At 44.3% G+C, this 24,045-nt stretch overlaps 4 protein-coding genes across 4 annotated transcripts; 1 reads left to right on the top strand and 3 right to left on the bottom strand.

Annotated features, from left to right (window-relative positions):
• Positions 1–1,260: 1,260 nt before the first annotated feature.
• Positions 1,261–1,676, bottom strand: EDB93DRAFT_1094417 (uncharacterized protein; the record flags this gene model as incomplete). Its single annotated transcript, XM_041446591.1, has 2 exons — positions 1,261–1,419; positions 1,476–1,676. Coding segments are annotated over 2 exons (360 nt in total), but the record flags the coding sequence as incomplete, so codon positions are not given.
• Positions 1,677–7,279: 5,603 nt separating this feature from the next.
• Positions 7,280–9,643, bottom strand: EDB93DRAFT_1108149 (uncharacterized protein; the record flags this gene model as incomplete). The annotated part of the gene is made up of 12 exons (XM_041447805.1): positions 7,280–7,343; positions 7,401–7,453; positions 7,653–7,724; positions 7,783–7,834; positions 8,171–8,356; positions 8,412–8,521; positions 8,570–8,650; positions 8,750–8,851; positions 8,912–9,168; positions 9,236–9,266; positions 9,366–9,391; positions 9,481–9,643. The coding sequence occupies 12 exons, from the start codon at positions 9,641–9,643 to the stop codon at positions 7,280–7,282; spliced, it is 1,197 nt and encodes a 398-aa protein (XP_041302449.1).
• A 1,395-nt stretch (positions 9,644–11,038) lies between these two features.
• On the top strand, positions 11,039–12,756 carry EDB93DRAFT_1255567 (uncharacterized protein; the record flags this gene model as incomplete). The annotated part of the gene is made up of 6 exons (XM_041453801.1): positions 11,039–11,050; positions 11,109–11,256; positions 11,310–11,405; positions 11,483–11,768; positions 12,323–12,365; positions 12,415–12,756. 6 exons carry the CDS (start codon positions 11,039–11,041, stop codon positions 12,754–12,756), a joined length of 927 nt encoding a protein of 308 aa, XP_041302448.1.
• A 6,413-nt stretch (positions 12,757–19,169) lies between these two features.
• On the bottom strand, positions 19,170–19,670 carry EDB93DRAFT_1255565 (uncharacterized protein; the record flags this gene model as incomplete). Its single annotated transcript, XM_041453800.1, has 1 exon — positions 19,170–19,670. One exon carries the CDS (start codon positions 19,668–19,670, stop codon positions 19,170–19,172), a length of 501 nt encoding a protein of 166 aa, XP_041302447.1.
• Between the last annotated feature and the right edge of the window lie 4,375 nt (positions 19,671–24,045).

Here is a 24,045-nt window from a genome sequence, read left to right as displayed (position 1 = left end):
AAATATGTCAGCAGTTGCTTGTGTCTCATAATACAAAACACTGACTGAAGCATGTCCGGATAACGTGCTGGATGCAATGACCAACACATCGCAATAAGAATGATGATGTTCACGACTGCTGCAAAGCCTTGGCTGATACCAGCGATGATCTGCAATTCCTGGTTGAGAATTTTCTGAATCAAGCAAAAACTGACACTCACTGCCATGGAAGGAGAAGCAAATGTGGATAACTGCCTCTGCTAGAAGCTGAACGAGAATCAGCGGCAGCATCCAAGGATGCTCTTAGAATATTGGCTTACAATTGCCCTACTAAAGCTGCACTTGTGTCAATAAGGTTCAATTGAATATCATATGCACCAACTTAAGCTGAAAACTATAATCAAAAGTCACGTCAGGCAAGGCGAATACATACGAGAAAGGATACTAACCAAAGGCAATGAAGGCACAAAAGAGCTGCAGCGTTGTTAGTGGAAGTGATCGAGTATAGTTACAAAACACATACCACTAATGTGCTGACGGATTTCGAAGTGATACTCGTAGGACCACCACAGACTATTGAAGAATGAGAACATGAAGCTCAAAAAAACAGTTGGCTCACCAGTATAAAGTCAACCAGCAAAGAATCTAAAAGGGAATAAGAAATGTGAGATATTATGGCTATGGTCATTGCCTTACGGCTGCACGATCATTGTGAAGCATAACAAGAAGCTTGATATGTTCGGAGGACTTCGCCAGGTTCAAATAAATGTGCAAAACTTATTCTGTGGGGCAGCCTTTGCCAGCATTGAACGAATGCATGTAAGTCAATCACGCGGATAAATTTGGTTGGGAAAGACAAAGTAGAACTGTATGGGATACAATTGAGCATTTCAAAAAAAATCATTTGTTTGGAGGGTGTTTGCAGGTTCGAACGGAAGTGCAAAACTTGTTCTATTGGAGGGGCTTTGGCAGCTTTGAATAAATGCGCACAACTCAGAGCACTTTCTAGGTTATAGTCATCAAAGTAACAGGGCATCATATTTTGTGACGAGTATAATAATCATGAACAGGCATATACAACATTGATACTTGCTTGACAATCTGGTGCCCAGTGTGTCAAGGAGAGCCTCCCTCATGTACTTCTCTCTGTGAACCCATCCTAGTAACTGAAAACCTCCTGAGCTGTGTTGAAGTAAGGGGAACCATACGGACTTTTCCAAATACTTTCCTGCGAGTGATGCGAAACATTGGAGTACAAGGCACATGACAACGACAAAGAACCTACCTATTCCACCATTTGAGCAACTCAGTAATGCGGGCTTGAGCATCAGCACCTGGTACAACCTCAAAAAAGTCTACAATGTTGTTGTAGAAGTCATAGTAGTCAAAGTCTCCATCAACACTCCGCCAGGAGTTCACATTGGAAAGAGCAAATGGAAGCTATATCAACAATAAGTTTCAAATCGGAAACACTATGAAAAAGATTGTTGATGAACTTGACAAGCTGCATATGTGATGGCGCGTGGAGTCACCGTTTTCATGCCTATTATATTAGCCACATGACTATGGTTAGCCGCATCATTCTCTGAGGACCGACGACGTTGAGATGCCGCAATGACATCAGCACCATTGCCATCACTGTCAATTTCTTTGGCAGAGGATGGAGATGTAAAGACATGTTTAAATGCCTTTGGTAATTAGGTGAGCAATGTCACCCTTGACATAGTGCAGCATACCTTTAGTGATGTGCACGGCCCGGCCTCAAGCCGTGGGCCAGGCCAGGCCAAAGTTGTGGCCTGATAAGGGCTTTGGCCTGGCCCATGATTTCAAAAAGCTGTGAGCCGGCGGCTCAGGCCACGGCTTTGAGTGTATTTACTGTTGGCTTGTATGAAATGTTTAAAAATAGTCTGAGCATAAATGAGCATAAATCGGTTCCTGACGTCAAATGCAACAGTTGCTTTGAGAATCAACTTTGATGTCACGACTTAATGTTTGTCCAATATATGACATGTATTCACCATTCACAGTTACAGGATCACTCCACAGGCATCTGGTACAGTGTTGTCCAGATTTGATCTTTGTCCAACATGTGCACATGTGCGGACATTGCCCAACAGGCATTCTCGTCGGATACAGGCACCACGCTGCACCTAGTAGTTCCTGCACTTGAGATGCTCTACAAAGCATGGTCCTCTCATGCGGGACGGCTGAAGTATACTTGTTTTGCACAAGCGCTGGATGCTGCTGCTGAGAAGATTGACGAGTACTATGAGAAGACAACAAAGACTCCTGCATATATTATGGCCATGGGTTCGTCAATGTGGTTACTGTATATATTATGATTGCTAACATTGAAATGCAAGTACTTGATCCAATGGAAAAAATGGCTTACTTCAAGAAAAACTGGCCCGACAATCTCCAGCAAGAGGTCCTTGCATGTATGGAACGAGTGGTAGGTCAAACAATGTTTAATATATGTTTTCATATCTGACGTGTTTAAAAGTTTGAAGCTCACTACCTTGAAATGGGTACCACTGCATCAGCCCCAGAAACTTGTGTCAAGAAAGGAAAAGCAAGTCGTCTCCAGAGACTCATTCGTCAAACTCAAAGTTCGGACAAAGATGAAGATATTCCAACAACAGCACCATCGACTTGGGGCTAAACTGTGGCAGGTCAATTTCATGAAATATATGGATATATTGGAGGCACCACCTCCACCTGGCATGACCACTATCCAATAGTGGGGTGTATGTTCATTTTCCTTACCGTCTGTTTCATATCACTCACATTTCATTTGAACAAGATCAATGCCCAGAGATATGGGCCAGTGTGGTCTTGGGAGAAATGGTCACCTCTTTCAAAATTGAAACAAGTTCCTCAATGTCAGAAAAAAGCTTCTTCCTTAGCCAAGGGAGGCAGCGAAGGAGTTCATTGAAAGCACTAAATATTCTATCCTCGCTGATCACAGTTAGAACATGAAAGCTGCAATGTGAATAAGAAGAACATACTCCCAACTCATGACAAGTTCATCTTGTGAATCAAGCAATTGCAGTAAATCTTCGCGTTGATTGTTTTCAGCCACTAGGTCCTCAAGGCTGTCGAACAAAGATACAAGCCAGTGAATGCAGCGTCCTTTGTGTATGTTGGAGCTAGCTTGTCTGTGCGTGTTATACCAAACTGAATGAGACCCCGTTGTAAATTGAAAGGAGATTGGGAGTCATGGCTTGCTCCACTTGCTAGCCCTCATAGTCTTGAGCTCCTGCTCCAGAGATGCAATGCGCCATTTGGCACGGGCAGCGGTGTCATCCTTGTGGTCACTGTCAGATTCTTGTTGTGGTATAGCCATCAGGATGGAAGAGCACAACAAAAGAGCGAGAGACTTACAATGATTTTATAATTTGTCGGTATTTTGTGAGACAGGAGTAAATCGTACTTGGTATGAGTGTGGTCACTCGATATATTCCAGAAAGTATTCTCACTTGGGGTGCGATTGAGGGTGGGTTCTACTAGAATATGCTCCCGAGAAGCTCGCATAAGCCTGCTATCAAGAAGCAGCAGTATCATGTAACATTTAAACTCAAGCGTTGCCAAGTCCCTGTCTCTGGCTGACCGGCTCGCTTCCGAGTATCTGAGTGATGCTGACTCTGTCCCAATCCTAGTGCCTGCCTTGTGAATGCCACCATCTCTCTTTGCCTATACACCAATCCTTCTCCTGTGGACCTGCTCCTTCCTGCAACCTGGCTAGGTTGTCGCCATTGCCACTGGTAATTTTTTTTGGAACAGTGCACCATGACCAGGTGGCATGTCATCAAGACCTAGCGCCAGATCCCTCACTGTCTCTGCCTACCAATTACCATGGGACTACCTATCATCTTCATATAGTGATTTCCACCGCATCCTGTTTCTATCTCTCTCTTACTTGTAGTTACACCTCATACATACTAACCCACTGTGTTCCTGTCAGATATTTGTAGTCATAATTTATAATTTATATCCTCATCTCACTCAGTAAACTCGAGACACGACAATTTAAGCTGGTTCACAATTAAAATTTCATGTATCCAAGAACTATACAGCAAAGGTGGATACAATTCAAGTCTATGTGCATCAATAACTATGTGGCTATCAAGGAATGGTGACGAGTTTGAGTGGGGACAAATGAGTATGTATATTTGTGAGTATGAAATGGTGTTAATGTTACAGAGGATATTACTGAATACGAAGCTAGGGTGAGTGATTGTTGTTTGGGTGTCTGGGTGAAAGCCCACAGGGCTTTTCCGGCCTGACAGTTGGGTCCGAACCTGGGCATTGAAGTGAGCTGTGTGAGGGCGGGTGGGCCCGATCAGCTTACTTAGTTGGTGATAGCGATGTCTAAGGAGCAGCCACCAAGTGTCAGACAAATGTAGCTGGTTTGTTTAGAATTCAGCGTGTTTGTCTTGCACTCTGATCTGGGAGAGGCGGGTGGGTGCAAAAAGAGTGAGAACTAAATATGAGCTTAGGATTAGAGGATGCTGCGAGGTGGGTGGAAGCAAGAAGTGCTGTGCCACCTCGCTTATTCGCACATAGATTAACTTCTGCGCTCGCCTTGTGCCTCGGCTCAACACAGAATACCTTTAAGGAACTTACAGCTGGAGACAAAGAGTTTCATGGGCTGTCTTGGTCGAGGCCTGCAAGGCTGCAAGGAGGTGGATGGGCAGTTCCCTTTTCATTTATTCTTAAAGTTGCATGTAATATGACGACAGTCATTAATATAAAGTCGGACATGTGAGCAGAAGTGGGAGAGCTCACGATCAATTTCAACAGATGTCTCAAAAACTCAGTGACTGACCATAACTATGAGTATGAGAAGTACGAGGTAGGGTCCATTTTGCGCCTGCAAAAAAAATCAGTTCAAACTCTGGCAAAGGAGTAGGATGAGCACTCACATAGCAAGGCTCAACATATCCTTCAGTTGCCTGCGAACAACCTCCCCAGTGGCGGCCAATTGACCAGTCATAATGTAGATGTTGGTAAGGAAACTAGTGGTCTCCTCGTCACTAGCTAACTCATCTGTATAAAGAGGATCAAACCCCTGAATCAATGACCAGTTCCAATGCCCTTTAAAAGTGCGATGCAACTAGATCCTCTTTAAGTCACTGTATGATAGAAACAAAATAATATAAACTTTACTATGATAATGGAAGAAGCAAGGCTGAACCGCATGTTAGAAAGAACCACTGGGCAAGTCATGTTTCTTGTGGAGCAAGTGACTTGCAACTCATTCCTCAACACAATTCCAAAAAACTTCGGATTGGAAAGAAATTCTGCTAGGAGACAATATGGCAGTGGGCTATGGAACTGGAAATTTTGGGCCTATTCCCAACAAAAAAAGACATCAGCATGAAGTCAAAGAACCCATCAGTAGACCGACCAGTCCCAAATCACATATGTGCAGCCATTCAAATGCTGTACCGACTTGATTAGCCATAGCAATGGCATCCGAAATGACGGGAGTGAAGGTAAACATAACCGGGTCCAAATGCCCACCTCAAGAAAAAATCCGAGACTACACTTTTTCCACATCGAAAGGAGTCATGTTGGTTTGTGTGTGCCAATCTCATTCTTCAAATAGCTGAAGGCCTCTTGGTTAGCGTCCGATGCTGTTACAACACACAGTGATCAGCGTCTGACGAGTATGATCGTTAATAAACCTACAAGGACTGTTTCACAACATGGCAAGATAAAAGTAGCGGCTCGCTTCACCAGCTAAAACACTAGGATGCATGTTGAAGCTTTGCAAGATCGCTGCTCCAAATACGTCCTGATGGAGGTCATGACTCGTTTGGAAAGCTGTAAAGATTATATCAGAGTTTCGTCAATGAAAGAGTCAAATGAGACATTGACTCACTAAGGCCAAGGGGAAAAATGGCTGATTTGGGGTACCAATATAGTACGGGTCAACTTGAGTACCAACAGGAGGGGCAACTTGATTGTCATGAATGCTGGAGCTTGTTTCTCCATTGGCCTGGCAACTCATCACTGGAGGATCACGATAGTTGCAAGTGAGTAGAGTAGACGCTGGCTGGTACTTTATACATTGAACATAAAGTATAATGCCTGCAAGAAAATTTGTCATGTAAGTCATACATCCCGAAATTGACCAAGGGCACTCGCTTGAACGCAATTGAATTGACCTTCAACTTTACGGCACACTAACAGGGATTGAGACACGAGTGGTGGAGCAACAGTGACCTTGTCATTTGAAAAAATTTAGGGTGATGCCTTCGAGATCAAACCTAGAAGCACCATGACTAATAGTTGAAAGTTCGCAACTTAAGACATACAATATCTGGACCAATATCCAGATTGAATTGTTCGAAGCTGCATGAAACAGAGGCAAGGTGTGCGTGTACACGACCAAGGTATCAAATGATCATGGGCATTTACAAACTATGCTGATATGTTTGGTCATGTTTTTGGTACAAATATATTACATGCTTGTCGCAGACAACCACCACTGGGCTGAAGTCGTCATCACCAAACAAAAGATGCTGGGCCTCGTGTACTGTCCATGAAAGTAATCTCTATGAGTAATGCAGCACATTTGACCCACTTTTACCTCTGGCCCATCTGCAAGCTTTCAGTTGTGGGTCTGAATCCCCAATAGTTCATCATGTTCCAGTGCTTCCTTTGTGAGAGATGGGTGTGTGATTGAGAGATTTCAAAGGGTGTGAGAAAGTGTAGCAAATAGAGACTTCAATGTTGCGTGTTTCAGCAAGGTGATCTTAACTTTCATTGAGAAACATAGTGGGATCTGCATTGAGAAGCCCTTCTACTTTCAATTTACGATGGTGGCTGCCACTGGGTAGAACAAGTGGATTGTGTAGAGATCAATTGATTGAAGATGTTGTAAACTGTTGTGCGTGAAAGACTCGAAAGTGTTACAATTTTGTTGACAGGTATGTGCATTTCATGTTACCAGCTCAACGATAACATGTTCATGCAGCAGCATAGACGTCGCTGCAGGCAAGTGGAGCAGTGTGACAGTCAGTGTCACACTCTGTGTCATGCTAAACAGCTGAAGCAAATATGGTATTGGTTTGTCTAAATCAATATGCAAAGGTGTAACGTATCCAAATCAAATTACCATTTAATTACCGCCATGGAGCTGCCGTATGTAGAATGAACCCTTTGGAAAGTCAAACAGAAGTGCACGATTAGTAGGGATTGGAAAATATACCAAAAAGATTTCAGTCGCATTTAAGGGCAACGGCAGAATGACCATGAATACCTGTTGTCATCCTTTCACTCACCATTGAGTTCATCTTTCATCATAATGCATCCAAGCTCTGCCAATGATGAGACTCAGAGCTCTCAAAGTTCTACTAGGTACAACAACAGTGCATCACTCATTATTCTCGGACCAGAACTTGAAAACTTACTGGTTGTCACAGATGGTGCTACCCAGCAAATGGTCAAGGCACGCCAGCTGACTCTGTGGAAAATTACATCTACAATCAGATCTATCCTGAGCAAGTCAGTCTCGATATGCAAGATGACTCCAAAAGTAGATCTTGGTCGCTGGCACCTAAATCATCCTCAGGCTGCATCAAAGTTGTACAGCCTGACTTAGAAGATGAAGTAGCACATGAAATTTTGAATTTGAATATTGATTGTTGGATAAATAGACTTACACCTAATCTCAAGCACCAAAGGCCTAATTTGAAACACATGTTGTCAGACTTGGATGGATCCACACCTGGAGGCTGCGAGTGTGTTGGAGTGAGTCTCTCATGTTTCAGATCACCAAAAAATCAAACTCACAATTAGAGTAAGGGCTTTCCCAAGAAAACACGTGGAAGGTTTGACAGCAAATCTCAAATTAGGAAAAGAAATCCTCTATGTTCTCCAAGAACAAATTGTCATTTTAGCACATGTTCTTGATATTGAGGCACATCATCAGTAGTTAGCTGTAAATAATAGTGTTCATGCATGTGTGGCTCATGGGTCAAAATTTGATTGAAAGCTGGTACTATTTGTTACACAAACACTAGTGAGAATGTACTGTACATGTCAGGACATGAACAAATTGGCTCAGCAGAGGTCAAAACATCAAACAAGTAATCAATGAACATGCTGCATGAGTAAGAATGAAGAAGAAAAAGTCCATATGACTTGCTAAGCCATCTTGGCCCTTTTCGAAGTCCTAGACCCTCCGGTGGTCACTTCGTCCGCCTCTGCCTTGCGCTTGAGAATCACTTTGTGCCATGTAGCATAGTGCTTGTACCCTGTTTGTCTGGCACCAACGATAATCTCATCAGTGAGGAGGTCCCAATTGATCAGTGATGATGGGGGAGACCATGAGCGAATATGATCAAAGGTGGTACTGTTAACCTCACTGGGAAAAAGGTGTTGATGAGGTCAATTTGCAGAGGAGAAACAGAAAAATGTACTCTGAAGATTTCACCTCGATCAGGTTGATGATGTGGTTCCTGATCCTCTGCAGGGTAAGTTGAAAAACATGGTCAACGTCTTCAAGACCATCACGTGTAGGAAACAAGCGCTGTAGTAGATATTAGAACACAGTTTAAAAGAGGGATAAGCAACTCACCGCAGTTGCGAAGAGGTCGGGATCCTCTTCATTGATATCAAACCCACCGTCTGGGCGGTGAAGCCATGTAGTGATGGTCACCTTGATGGGATGTTGTCAGGTATAATGAAAGGTCTTCATCACAGTAGGACTCCGAGCGCTTGAGGGTGTTTGTGACAACCACTGGGCAAATGTAAACACTGATGGCTTCATTTCCAGCAATGCCACTGCCTTTGACTCATCCTTGGGCCCTGCATGCTTTTTGACCTCTTTCATGTTGACCAACGAGACAGCAAGAAGATCCTTGTGATTCTCCATGAAGCCGCTGAGTCACCTGATGGTGGATTGCTTTGTTTGTGAGACACTGATCTCAGTGGCCCAGAGTGGGATGCAATCGTCATCTGGATCCTTGTACTCCACCAGCATATCTGGCACTCTGAGCCTCTGACCAATGGTGTTCAGAAGATCAACATCAGTTTGCACGCATAACTGCCTGAAGCAGTATGGGAGACCCATCTCCCCTATGGCGCCAAGAAGTGTAGCAGCCATAGGGGAGATATATGATTGGTGTAGTCGGTTAGGCAGGGTGGCGGTGAGGAGTTTGAGTTCTGCAGCGTATACTAATCTGATGGATATATGTAAACAAGAGTCAGAACCGGACAGATAAGGGTGTGCGGGAATACTTACCTTCATGGTAGTTTATCATCATTGATGGCATCTAAGACATAATCATAATCCTCCTTTGACACATCAAGGAATTCCTAAGATCAGTGGAGCATGAGTCAATTGAAAAGATAACGGAATAATTATTACATACTTTGACTTCTTGCACGTTATCAGCATCTTTGATGGTGGCGATAATTCACTTGCGCAAGGCTATTGCTCAGGGTTAGGGTGCACAATATGCAATACAGTGTGCTCGACACACTTACCATCTTTGGCAGAAGATTCATCATAAGCTGGCTTGAGGGATGCTTCCCTCTGCAAAGATGTTGCTGTTGGATTGATTCTCATTTGATCCTTTGTATTCAGTGATGAGTCTGGAGTGCCAGTGAGGGGAGTGTTGGCTTGGGGGGAACTTTTCACAAAGGTCATGTTCTGTTTTCCTCTTAGACGAGAAATCTGATATGGTGCTTTATATGGTGCTGTAGATGGAGACTGTGACTGAGAAGTGTATGTCTTGACTGGTGATGCAAGACAGGTAGTAGCGGGCATGATGTGGATGTGCCTCCCATGGGTTCCACTATGGATGTATATAGCCTGCACAGCCTTTCTAGGCTGAGTCAGCTGATATCAGGGATTCTTTTTAGTACTACTTAGTACTCAGACCTCAGAATTCAGTATTCAGCACTTAGCACATTATTCTTTTGTGCTTTTTACATGTTAACAATGGTGTATCCAATTTTTGAGAATGCAACAACTCAAGATCAATGAGGGAAACCTTTCTAGTCAGCACAACACAATTGTTTAGTAGTATTTGACTCACATATTTGACTTATCATTCAATATTAAGTATTTTGGGTGCTACTGTTAATGATGTCATTGTGGGCTGGGGTGTCCACCTCGTCAATTATCACTGTTTACCGGGCGTGTACAGACTCTATGATAAGTGCATCAGGTTTTTCCAATCACATGTTGGGACTTTCCTCACGCTGATCAGTGCAGACTGCTCCTAATTACGTACACATGGCTACTTCCGGCGGACCTGTAATTCACAATGAAAAATTTTGAACTCTTCCGAATTTCATGCAGTTAGCACCACTGGACAGTCGCTCATTCCCCCCCCTCTTAATCAGTTATTATTACTGAACAGTCGCTCATTCCAGTCACCAATCTGCTTCATCAGAGATCACCCGACCTGCTTTATGGGTACTGCGATGTCATTAGTATGGTAGGTTTGTCAGCCAGGGGACTAGGAAGACATAGGGTAACTTATAATTGCTTCACACTTTTACATGTAGTGAAGGAGGTTCTGGAGTCGGATTGGGAGAACATAGTAGCTATGTGATTGTAACTTCATATATTGCTGCAATGCATATTTGATGAATTATTCTTAATACACATAAAGTGCTGAATATCTGTCTAATGGATAATTCTGACAACACCAGCAATTGAACATGTCAGAATAATCATTAATGTCGCACTTATTGCTTGTTGACTTCTTCAACATATACCACATGGTTCTACTCCATACCAGAAGCAAATGCCCCAATATCACGACTGTCATCTTGTGTTTTTACATTGTGTTAATGGTTGGAATTGCTTGCAGAGCCCTGCACTCAGGGTGTTTGTGGGTACTCAAAGACCAGCGAGCTCTGAATTTGCACTGCAAAACTTGTGTTCAGTACAGAAAAGCTGTGCTTGCCACCTGTCAAAAACGAAAGGATCAAGCGCGTGATGTGATATCCACAAAGGTATCGAAAGACAGGCTATTATCTCATCCTGTAACAGTGAGTTTTATCATACCACCCGGGACACTTTACCACACTCATGAAATCTCAAGTGTGCTATCACTTTGGCGGGGGGATCTGTGAGTACTACTAATAGCGCTGAATTGCAGAGTGGAGTGTCCTTGGGGCATTTGACTCTTGGATTCGAAGAGATCTCCCCTCCAGATGCTGAATCTCCAATAGATGTTGACCAGAATGCTACAGATGCAGTCAACACAACAAAGGAGCAGGGCATCAATGTACCAATCATAGATGTTGGTGAGTACGGGATTCCACTAAAGTTTTTGTAGTACTAACTAGTTTCATATTAGATGTCCCAGAATCCAGTGGACTACCCGCCAGTAATGAGAGCTGGAACTGCATTGGTGAGAAACTCACCATTGCACTTTTACTTTTCCTAAAGCTTTGTTAGCGCTCTCAAAACCGAAGAGAACTATCCGACTACCCAGTCATTACTGAGTCTCTGAGCCTATTGAACATATAGTCCAGGATATTGAAGTTCCTATTCAGGATATGGTGAAAGGTGATCCTCTAGTGATGCATGATACACCACGAGCAAGCAAAACCATCCAAAGGGTAATTCTTCTGGTAACTGAGTCCATTCACAACATCATTGGAGCTTTCAGTCTATCTCCTGACTACCCTCAATGCCTGTCCTATGAACCTGATGTGTTCGTTCCTTCGCGTCTACTGGCTAAACAATGCCCAACACCAGCAGATTCTACACCATCTGCATCAGTTCCTCCGCCTCCACATCCTTTCCCAAATATGTCAGTATATCGGCTGCTTAATTGCATGTCTGCCTGGTGACAAAATTGAAAGCCGATTGTGTTGGATTCATCAGAGACATGCACACACATATTAAAGGCATAAGGGTCTATTACTTGCAGAAGATACAAGCAGCACACAACTTTATATATCAGTCAGGGTATGCAGTTGACAGAACCGCAGTGGAGAACCTCCTCTCCAGCGAGTCATGGATACCAACTATCATGAGTCTTTCATGTGATTACTTATTTGTCTGAGATACGGTGTTCAGAATGCCTTTGCTCAAAAGCTTGGGTGTTTCGGATTGGACCCATTTCGCATGCTCGTCGTTGATATTATGCATGAGTGTGAGCTGGGGACCTGGAAGGCTCTCTTTACTCATCTGATTCGCCTCATTTACACCCTTCCCAAAGGCGCTGAAGTTATAATCACGCTCAACAAAAGGTAAGATTTTGCTCTTCATATTGACATATTTTTAAATGTCACTTGTAAAGGTTCAGAGAAGTCCCGACCTTCGGTCGTGGTGTGATCAGGAGGTTCTCAAATGATACCTCAGCATGAAGAGGTTAGCTGCAAGAGATTTTGAAGATATTCTACAGGTAGACCTATTTCTCAGCCCAGACTTGGTGACTACTGACTATATTATAGTGTGCTATGCCTATTTTTGAGGGCCTTTTTCCAGCCTCACATGATGCTACAATACAGACCTTGTTATTCAGGTTTGCTAAATGGCATGCATATGCAAAGATGCGACTACACACTGAAGCAGCTCTTGATTCCATGTCACAGGCGTTGACTTCCCTTACTCGGCAGTTACAAAAGTTCCGGCATCAGGTCTGTGATGTATACAACACTTTCGAACTGCCGAGGGAACAGAACACATGGCAGCGACAAGAAGCATGCAGCGAACACCAGAATACTGGTGTGCCTTCATCCTCTCCGAAGAAGAAATCATTCAATATGAAAACCTACAAGTTTCATGCTCTATGAGATTATGTTCAGACTATCAAGTTTTTCGGAACTACTGATTCTTTTACAATGCAGATTGTATGTACAATTCCAGTCCTGAAGTCACAAACTGAACATGGATTGTAGGGTGAACTTGCTCATAGGGCAATTAAGGTATTTTACTTGCTCACCAATAAGCAGAATACAGCCAAGCAGCTTTCCAAACATGAACATCATCGTCATTGACTTTGACAAATCCGTGACTCAGAAAAAGAATCAACTCCGGGTGCAATCAGTACCGAAAATCTCCCATCTCCCGATCCATGCTTTCACCATCAAGTATCCCACCACCACAACTCTCCTGTACATATATACAAGTTGTTGCAAGATTCAGATAGTCACAGGGACCCAACATTGAGGGTGTCTTTTCTCAAGCTTACGTGTGTGAACTCATTAGCTTTCCTCACAAGAAATTTATTCCCAAACTCAAGGACCATATCTTACGCTCTTTATGGGTACAAGATAGTGACACCCTTGTCAATTTCTCTAGTGACAACAGGAACAGTGTCTCTATTTGCGACAATGTTCGATTTTCGGTCAATACCTTATGTGTCAACTACACATCCTACGATTTGCAATGCAGGCAAGATTTAATCAACCCTCGAAATCATGCTGATATCACAACACTATCAGGCAATTTGGAATCCTGCTCACTTTATCCTTACTAGTTTGGCTGAGTGTTGCGCATATTTCATGTCAATGTGATTGACCTACAATCAGGTGGAGCAAATCCACAAAAACACTGGATATGTTACGACTTGGATGGTATCTGTTGGCGATGCTCAAACAGAGCGTGTGTCGTCAACGGTCGAGGACGTCCTTGGGCTAGCCCAAGGTTAGGGGTCTTACTTGGCGAGGCTTTGGCAAGTAAGATTTGACGCCTATGTCCAAATCGGGTAGCTTATGTCACGCGGATGCGAGATGATAAGCTATATCGGCCTAGGCTTACGACACCTGAAGGTTAATCGTAAGATCGTCGTTAATTAGAAGGACAAAAGTCCGACTAGTTAACAGGGGCTTTGCTCGTCGACGAAGTCGAGGAGTAAAGGTCAAGACTATAGGCTTATCCGCGATGAGCAGATAAGAAGATAGAATATAGACTGCTGGCAAGGCAGAAAGGATCACTCTGGTGAGAGTAGGAGGTCAAGAACCAAGTAGATTCAAGTTAGGGAATATGTTACATGGTAGCGAGTTTATATAGAGGACAGGAGACGTATTAGTGGGTGATAACTCGTACTACCGGGAGAGGCAATCGGTAAAGGGTATAACCATAACAGGAAGGCACATTCGGTCTAGGTAGAACGTGCTAGATAAGAAAGTGAGTCAAAGATCGAAATAAGAAGTGAAACGCGCAGGGGCACGATCGTGCAGCTGCGGATCTAAGTATAAGTCGCATGTGCGACTGCGCATCGAGTCAGAGATCAAGAAAGGGAAAAGGGCAAAGGGGATGCGTCGTGCATCAGATCATAGGTTACCATCCGGACGGTAAGGGCAAGGGGACTGTCCACAGAATCAGTCAGGTGGTGGAACGGAGCATGGGTATGCTTCGTCAGCGAAAGGGTCCGGCCAGATGTACTGGCTTTGCTGAAGCGACAGGTAGAGAGCGAAAGGGAATGCGAGGATGACAAGGATGACAAGGGTAAGGTCGGGGTAAGGATATGACGCGAGGGCTGATACGAGGAGGATTAGGAGAAAAATGGTAGGGGCCCAAGCGTCTAGATGTTCTTGTAACAGGATAGAGATTCTGATTGTGAGATGGTTTGATCCAGTGCAGTGACACCGCTCAGGAATCAAAGCAGCTCGGTTGCCAAAAATCTCATTTGTGCCCGAGTCAGATGACTCTGCATTTGGTTTCCTTGATCCCATGTTAGTGGTTTGTGGGATACACCTGATCCCAGCTTTTGCAGATGGAAAGGTACTCCACTCTGTAGCTCAGCCGCATTCATCTGGGTGTATATGGAAGGAATACAATGAATAGATGGCATACTATGTTAACATGCAAGTCCTCCTTTTGAAATCTATTTATCATCTAATTATTTGCATAGTTTTGTGGATTGTGATATGTTCGTACATTTTGTTGGTGCCGGAGTTGGACATGGGCCTTGGTGAGTTGGAGATTCGAGTGGAAGCAATGAGGATCTGACAAGAGCCTCTGACAATGTTGAATTTGATGAGGGTGACAATATGGGATATGATGATGAGGAAGATGTGGAGAATCTCAATGGAGAGAATAATGAAAGCAGTGGTGATGAGGATGAGGGGCATAGCGAGAGGGAAAGTCAGAGCAGCAATGATGATGATGTCAACAATAACAACAAGGGTCTCATTACTGACTCTGATAATGAGGATAGCAATTTCTGACTAGCTACCAACCACACAAATCTCAACATTAATGTTATATCTTCTTTCTTTTCAATGGCATGCTGATAAGCTTTTTGCAAGTCATAAACAACATGATATTATATTGCCACACATTGATATGACACGAACCTCTGTGGTCATGTTTATGCCATAAGCTAATGCGTGATTTGATCGTCACAGAGTGGCTTTCCCTTGCAAGTCATAGGCATAGAATGAAAGAAGTGCAGTCTGAAAGCTTGCATTCTATAATGTAAGACATAATTTACTAGATGTGCCCTCATCTTTACAACACATTGTCAAGCTATGTACACTGATGCCCACCTTGCATTAGATTGGATTATTACTGCAGCAAAGTACATAGCTTGGAACTAACCCGAGTTTAATCTTACAATGTGTCCAGTGCAAAAAACTACCAGCTCGCACTGCCATAGTCCGAAGGGGCTTATGATATTTTGTTTTGGAAGCCTGGCAAAGCCCCACAGGACCATTACTGACATATCTGGCCAGTTATGGTGCTTGAGAAACTAGGTAAGCTCAAACTTATTCCTGTCCATGACTCTATTTTAATTTGATTAAACAGACCAATTTGGCTATAAAACAAAGTCTGTCCAGTAGCAGAAGCTACTGGACATTGCATACTAGAACAAGTTTTAATTCAAACTCTGGCCTGATGAAGTTCCCCTGATTGGTCCAGACTTCAACTACCACACCCTCAGCGCACAACATCTGAAGTTACTCGTACATTACATCAAGTGCCGAGCTACACAATATTATGATGCCGAACTGAAGACAGAAGCTGAAAACTTACTCGAACTTTGGCACAAGCAAGAACGCAGCAATAAAACTCTTAATGATATCATTGATGAGTTGGACATTGCTATGTCTGAGATTGATATTGTTCCTTGGCAGAAAGGTACTTATTGCCCTGTTTATCAACAGACCTCCACTGCTTGTGAATATTCTATCATTCATGAGGACCACTACAGTGATGATGATCTACCTTGTCCAGAACACCGACCATCAGTATTTCAGCCGCAGAAGGCTTGCAAGTGACCACATGTAGAGGAATATGGCAAGTCCATAAATTACTTGCAGATACTCTTCTAATTGAGTGTATAGTAGATCAATAATTTGAATCTAAGGCTGATAGCTTGAATGCATCAGACTCTCACACCAGGAAGAAGTCAAAGATGAGCTTCAGATTGACATCTTCTATCATTATCTCATTCAAGTTAATTTTTAGGTGGTACATTATCATGGTGGTGCCCTGCACATTGAATTGCCACCTGCATACTTTGTCCCTGCTCATCCTCGACCTCGATCTTATGCACCTACCCCTGACTATGAACCACATCAATATTGGGATGATGGGGTACAGCAGATGTCTCTGTGTCATGTTCAATCCTATGGGAATAATGTTAACCATCATCATCATCATTATTTTTCAGCTGCAGGCCCTTCGAGAGCAGTTGCAAGGACATGTGAGAGATCTAATTATAGCAGGGACACTGCAGCTCCTGGTTATTGTCTATATGATCATGATTTTGTTTACTGTGACCAATAAGTCATATCACTTGAACTATATTTGTATATAGTTGTATATGATGGATTGAATAACCATCTGTTTTGTTGTCCCAAACTGTGCTGCACAATAGTCACTTGAAAGACAATGCCAGCATCTAGGAGTTTTCATATATGTAAATTTAGATCATCATGACTATTAACCCACAAAGCAAATTAAGAATAATGAACTAACCCAGATATATATTGGGTAGCTAGGTCATCTCAAGCAGAAATCAATTAATAATAGGTGGACTATCCCTGGTGGTATGTTAAAGATATATATATGCAGTGGGGTCAGCCCGATGTCTATGTAATGTGTTGTGAGACAGCCCAGGACACATATCCGGCTGACCCATATATATGAAAGTCGCAATGGGCTAACTCACTTTGTATAGTAGACTGTCCCTTTAATATATCAGGCAGTTGGGTAAGAAGGAATAGTGGAGTACTAACATGAAAGTCCTGCCCTTGGATGTTGTGTGTAGGGTTAGAAGACAAGCATAGGAGGGCTTGATAATCTGGTACATTGAAGAGTAGGTTCAGGTCTAGCAAGGGATTCATGAGGAGTGGTGATGTATTGAAGCCCAATAGCATTTAGCCTATTGGTAGTTGTGCGTTGAAGATAATGAATGTAGAGTATATAGAGAATGGTAATAATGGCAATGATGATGAGGACAATTAAGAACCAGAGATTGATAAAATTATAGGTCAGGAAACTGAGAGATCGTTGGTGAGTCACAGAATGTGCTGCTGAACTAGTGTCAGATTTGCAAGAGCAAGTCACTACTAGAAATATTACAGAAAAAACTGGATTAGTTAAAGCAGAGAAGCCTAGCAGTAAGCACTTACCTAGATAAGCAACCCAGTGAAATAGCAAAGAAAGGAGAGAGAACATTGCAGGCCTAATACTGAGTGAGGATGTTGCAAAATATAATATAATGTAGGAGAAAGAGAGAAGAAAAAGCTGTGCAGAAAGAATGTTATAGAATATAGAAAAATAGTGATAAACAGGTGATAATATTTGGACTGGGCTATCTCACATTATGCATAGCAGAGCGCCGGGCCAGCCCAATGACCATATAAACCATCAACCATCAATGGGCTATCCCACATTATTCATAGCAAAGCACTGGGTCAGCACAGTGACCAGAGAGTGAGTGCATTGTTGTATCTGATTTTTTGTGGTGCTACAAGGACTGATACATCTAAACTACATCTACAATGCTGGGGGTTTGTTACAGGAACGGTCCCCAATGGGAGCCATCTCACAAGGCTATGAGTTGTTGGAGGTGCGGTCCCCAATGGGAGCCATCTCACAAGGCTGTGGGTTGTTGCAGATGCAGTCCCCAATGGGAGCCATCTTACGAGGCTGGGGGTTGTTGCAGGTGCGGTCCCCAATGGGAGCCATCTTATGAGGCTGTGGGTTGTTGCAGGTGTGGTCCCCAATGGGAGCCGTCTCACAAGGCTGTGGGTTGTTGCAGATGCGGTCCCAAATGGGATCCATCTCACAAGGCTGTGGGTTGTTGCAGGTGTGGTCCCCAATGTGAGCCGTCTCACAAGGCTGAGCATTGTTGCAGGTGCGGTCCCCAATGCGAGCCGTCTCACAAGACTGTGGGTTGTTGCAGATGCAGTCTCCAATAGGAGCCGTCTTACGAGGCTGGGGGGTTTGTTACAGGCGCAGTCCCCAATTGGAGCCATACCTCTCAGCAATCTTAGGCTAATTGAACTAGGACTTGTCCATGGCTCTGATTAAGTGCTGGACCTCTGATGCAGGTAATATTTCTTTTCTGCCTGCTGTGGCCGGCTCCCATTGGGGACCACATCTGGCATATACCCAATATGGTCGGATGATGCTAGTTGCTGGTTGGATGGCTCCCTTTGGGCACCACACCTAGTAGTGACAGTCATCCACTCTTGCTGGGTAGATGGCTCCCATTAGGCAGCCAACTTTCCCTTGCGACACGCCTCTCTTCGGGGACCGCACCTGTGTAAAGGTTGCTTATGAGACGGCTCCCACAGGGGACCGCATGCATGTGTCTAACAGGGAATTCCATTCTTCCCGTCCATGATGTGCGGGTTAATTGAAATCTCATGAGTTGCAGTCTCACAGCGAGGCACAAGCTACAACAGGCATGGTCCCCAATGGGAGCTGTCCAAGTGGTCACTTATTGACCTTGAAGGGAGATGGCCACCCATAGGGAACCTAACAGGACATCTCTTGATGCACATTCCGATTATCCGCTTCAACACCAAGTCTCTAGAAATCCTTGCCACTACATATGGAAATATTACGGATGATCACAAAAACACGGCACATATTGTTTATGTACAATGGACATTGCTGCCAGGTTGGCATTGCCTTGAACAGTGACCGGAACCGGTCACTCCACATCAATTTCTGAGCCGGATTCCTCCTCCTCCTCATGCAAAAGGATTTGGTCCAGGATTGGTGCAATTCCGTTTACCCATTCTCACTGGTCCACTTCAGCCTCACCTCCATGCTCTTCCTCACTCACCTCTTCTTCCTCCACTTCATCAGCTCCCCCGGATACACGCTCTGGCTCCCATCTCGGAGTGTGTGATGCTGGGCTCACAATGATGTGAGGAGCTTGATCACTGTAATTGGCCAGAAATGTCCTGAAGTCATGGTTGACAACATATTTCCACAGCCGGTCCTTGTGTGGCTTTGGAACCCATAGCAACTCCTTGAATAATTTCCAGAAACTGTTTTGGACCATATCAATAGTGGCGGCTGGCAATCTTTGTTTCATGCTCCACCATTCCTCCCAATACTTCATTGTTGGATAGTCCTGTGGCTGCACTTGCAGTGGTGCATTGTGAGGTGGGAAGAAAATGTTAAAGGCCTCCTTCCATTCTTGTCCACTAACTTTCTTCCACTGAACCTGGTGGAAGACCATCGCAAGGTTCAGGTCCTTGTAGACATTATCTGTGACATGCAGACGCTCGTCCATAGTGAGTCTGCAGTGTGATGGCACAAGCGGCTTGTTCTTCAAATTTCCGCATTTTTGCAGCAAGTCACTGCAAAATTGGTTCTACAGTTTGGTCAATTGCACTGTGCAGTCTTCTTCAAGGTCAGGAGGGAAGTCAGCATGTTCATCCCATGGGAGGTCTTTGCTGGCATCCTGTTGTCCAACACAAGGTCAATATCAAGGTGTGCAAGGATTGGTGCTGGAACCGGATCATCCACTCAGTGTCTTTTGGAAAATCCCTTCTGTGTCTCCACTCATGCACGAGGTACCATTGCCTGGGGAATAAAAGCTGGAGGTTGATACTTCCTCCGCAGTGCTTCATAATCCAACCCGAACACATACTTGAATGTTGAGTTGCGCATGATGGGACCTCGCTGCATTCTTGAAACATCTGCTGTGGGTGGCCAGATAATTGTTCGGAAAAAATATGCTCCATATGCACTGAATGGCAAGCTATCACCATGCTGGACAAGCTCTGTCCTGGGACGGATGTGCAACATGTCATTTCCATAATCCTGGGTCAGAGGCAGGACCGTGCACATGATCTCACGTGCTGCACTACCATCATCTGGTCGAGAGTGCAGCCTATTAGTCAGCCAATGGAGACCTGCTATCAGGGCAAGGGCATTTGGTTGTACTCAAAGTGCACCACCAGCTGGATTTTGCAGAGCCAATGTGCATGAAAATCCCTGCAGACGGACAAGTCGCCATTGCCTGTGACCGACCATCCAGTCAACCAACCAACCAACTGAAATGAAGCTCACTCACCACCAATCCTTACGATCAAATGCCAAGATGCTGTTTCCTATTAACTCCTGTGGAATGTCCAAAACCCTCCTGGCAGCATACCAGATCAGAATTCTGAGCTCAATTCGAGCAGTGCAGTTGTGGTGTTCCTTGGCATCAAAATACAGATCATGCATCCTCTGCATGTATTCTGGGGGACAACCATTTAACAGCTGTTTGCCCATCATGGTTAAACCATGTCTTCCACCATCCAGTTGTTGAATCAAGGCTTTATCGGTTGTGTAAGCTTGGATGTATAACAGATCATCATTAGCCAGTGCAAATGTGCCACGGAATCCAAAGATATGCAACATACCAGCAGAGATGTCCCTGTGGTACTGGCGTGATGGACGGTCAACATAGTTGGCAGCTTGATAATTGTTCAGACATGTGAAGTGTTGGATAATGTCAACGTGAGAGTCAGTGCGCCACTGATATGAGAAGCCTGGCTCAGATAGCTCCAAGCCTACATCAATCCAGCAGTGTGGTTCTTCACGCAATGCAGGCTCCAGGTCATCCATCATGATGCATACTGCCTTCATTGCTTCTTCCCTGGATCCTGGAACATGTTGGTTTGCCTCTTTGACACCCTGAATCTGCATCATAAACAACATATCTCTTGTCCAGGCATGCTTCTCAGCCAGTTTCCTAGGCAGGTAGTATCCGAGATTAGCCATCATCACATTTTGGAAAGGATGAGTTCTGTATTGATACCGATTGTTGTGTTTCTTGGCACGATTGAGGGCACTGGTATAGCTGGTGGGCCAATTGGTAACAGTCTCTGGGTTGTGTTCTTTGAGTGTTGGCAACAGACCATCCTCATAAATTGCAGTCTTCTGCTCCAGGGTAAGCTCAACAGATGCATTTGCATTGTCCTCTTGATATAATGCTGGAAAGAACAGCCGCACCTTGGTGCAAACATTCACAATGCCAAAGCATATGTTGGGAACAAGATGAGGATGCACTAGCACTGCAGGCTGTTTCCAGGTGGTTGGTTGGTTGGTTGGTTGGTTTGGTTGTAAGCATGGACTGAACTAATCAGAGAAAGCAGAGACATTACCTGATGTTCACAGATTTTCATTGGAACCCTGAGATGCACACTAGATGTAAGAGTGTCCACAGAATTAGAGACAGGATAGATATACAAGTCTCTGGCGACTGGGATCCAAGAAGTGAAGCTGATAAGGCTGTCATAGTCTCTGACAATAGTGACTTCCCTGTCTTCAGTGATTCTATTGCATGTTGGCTCAATTGAATGCTGAACACCACTCTGAGAATCCTTTCTGGTGAGCACAAAATCAAGGGCCCTATAGTACTGAGCATCATTTGCAGGCTCATCTCCTCCATTAACCTGAACCTGAAGAAGACTAATGCACTTGTTGTTGAACGTAGCAAGAGAGCATCCTCAAATATTCTGGTGAGCAGGTCCATTGGCTGGCATATTGAAGATGATCACAGGTAGGAGAATGCTAAAGATTCTTAGCATAGGATATTGGAGGAGGAGGGGAAACTCATACTGAATATCACAGGGTTTATATAGAAAATTGTGATGTCACATCACATTTAAGATTCATAATTTAAGGTTGAGAGATGATGTAATGATACTGATAGCAGGCTTGGTGCGGTCCCCAATGGGAGCCGTCTCACAAGGCTGGAGTTTGTTACAGGTGCGGTCCCTATTGGGAGACATTTTATAGAACTGGGGGTTGTTGCAGGCGCGGTCCCCAATGGGGGCTGTCTCAAAAAGCTGGCCATTATTATAGGTGTGGTCCCCAATGAGAGCCGTGTACAATGCTGAGCGTCGTTATAGGTGTGGTCCCCAATGTGAGCCGTACCACAAAGTGACACTCATTAGCAGTGCGGTCCCCATTGGGAGTTGTACCACAATGCTGACAATCATCAACATGCGGAGCCATACCACAAGGCTGGTAGTGGTTGCAGGTGTGGTCCCCATTGGGAGCTGTATCAAAAAGCTGGCCATTATTACAGGTGCGGTCCCTAATGGGAGCCATCTCACAAGGCTGAGCATTGTTGCAGGTGCAGTTCCCAATGGGAGCCGTACCATGATGCTGAGCATTGTTGCAGGTATGGTCCCTATTGGGAGCCGTCTCACAAGGCTGAGCATTGTTGCAGGTACGGTCCCCATTGGGAGCCATCTCACAAGGCTGAGCATTGTTGCAGGTGTGGTCCCCATTGGGAACCGTACTACATACTGACCATCAGCAGTGCAGTCCCCATTGGGAGCCATACCACATACTGACCATCAGCAGGTCCTCATTGGGAGCCATACCACATACTGACCATCAGCAGTGTGGTCCCCATTGGGAGCCATACCACAATACTGAGCATTGTTGCAGGTGCGGTCCTCATTGGAAGCCATACCACAATACTGAGCATTGTTGCAGATGCAGTCCCCATTGGGAGCCGTACCACATACTGACCATCAGCAGTGTGGTCCCCAATAAGCCATACAACTACAGCAGTGGTATATGAGTGCCAGGGGTTTACCTTATGGATTGTCTCCATTGGAAATGATCTTCACCTATTGTCCTGTCTATGGTATGGCTCCCATTGAGGACCACACCTATGATGAAGCTGACAATGATACCCTCATTCCATGTGCATGGCTCCCATTGGGAGCTGTTTGTGTTGTGTGTGTTGAACCTGCATATATGTGTAAGTGCCAGAGGGTTTTTTATGGACATGTGCCTACAAAGCACACAGCTCCCAATGGGGACTGTTCCATCATAAACAACACAGTTTGAATACAAACAGGTTATATATGCTAAATCCTCTAGAGAGACTGTCCATAAGGAAAACCTCTGGTGATTGTACATATATATGCATATTCAACACAAATGGCACCCAATGGGAGCCATGCACATATAATGAGGGTCTTGTTATCAGGCTCATCACAGGTATGGTCCCCAATGGGACCATACCACAGACAGGACAATAGGTGAAACTCATTTTATCATTGATGTGGTCCTTGTGGTGGTTGATTGGTTTGTTGCAGTGGTAATTGTCCAACAGTCATGGGTCCACTATCCACAAACAGAGCTGTGCACAGGCTTGGATGTATGATACTTAGACCTATCAGACATGTTGTCCCCATAGGGAGCTGTACCACTTATAGGAATATATGTCTTAGCAATAGATGCAGTCCCCAATGGGAGCCATGCCATAGTGGCACTCATTACAAGCATAGTCTATACTGGGAGCATTTGACTGACACCATCAGAGTGTGCAGTCCCCAATGGGAGCCATCTCACAGGGAGCTGGTCATGTCATACTACCCTCATAGGAGAGGCAGCCCCCAATGGGAGCTATGTACAGATCAATGTGCAGACTCATCACAGAAGTTCTCTCATGTTAACACTCAACACTCAATGCTCATCACAGATGTGGCCCCCAATGGGAGCTGTGTACAGTGTAGAACATGACAGGTGGCCGATGAGCATGCACCATTTTGCATCTAGGGTTACAATCTCCATAAATGGAAGCTTTTGCCAGAAATATAACCCCATGCTAGGGTTAGGGTCTTATCCCTTGTGCCGTCCATCTGGCAATC

The sequence above is a fragment of the Suillus bovinus genome, assembly GCF_016758785.1.
Source record: "Suillus bovinus strain UH-Sbo-P2 chromosome Unknown EDB93scaffold_96, whole genome shotgun sequence".
Classification (NCBI taxonomy): domain Eukaryota; kingdom Fungi; phylum Basidiomycota; class Agaricomycetes; order Boletales; family Suillaceae; genus Suillus; species Suillus bovinus.
The sequence above is the reverse complement of the archived record's forward strand: the minus strand, read 5'-3'. Positions and strand labels throughout refer to the sequence as shown.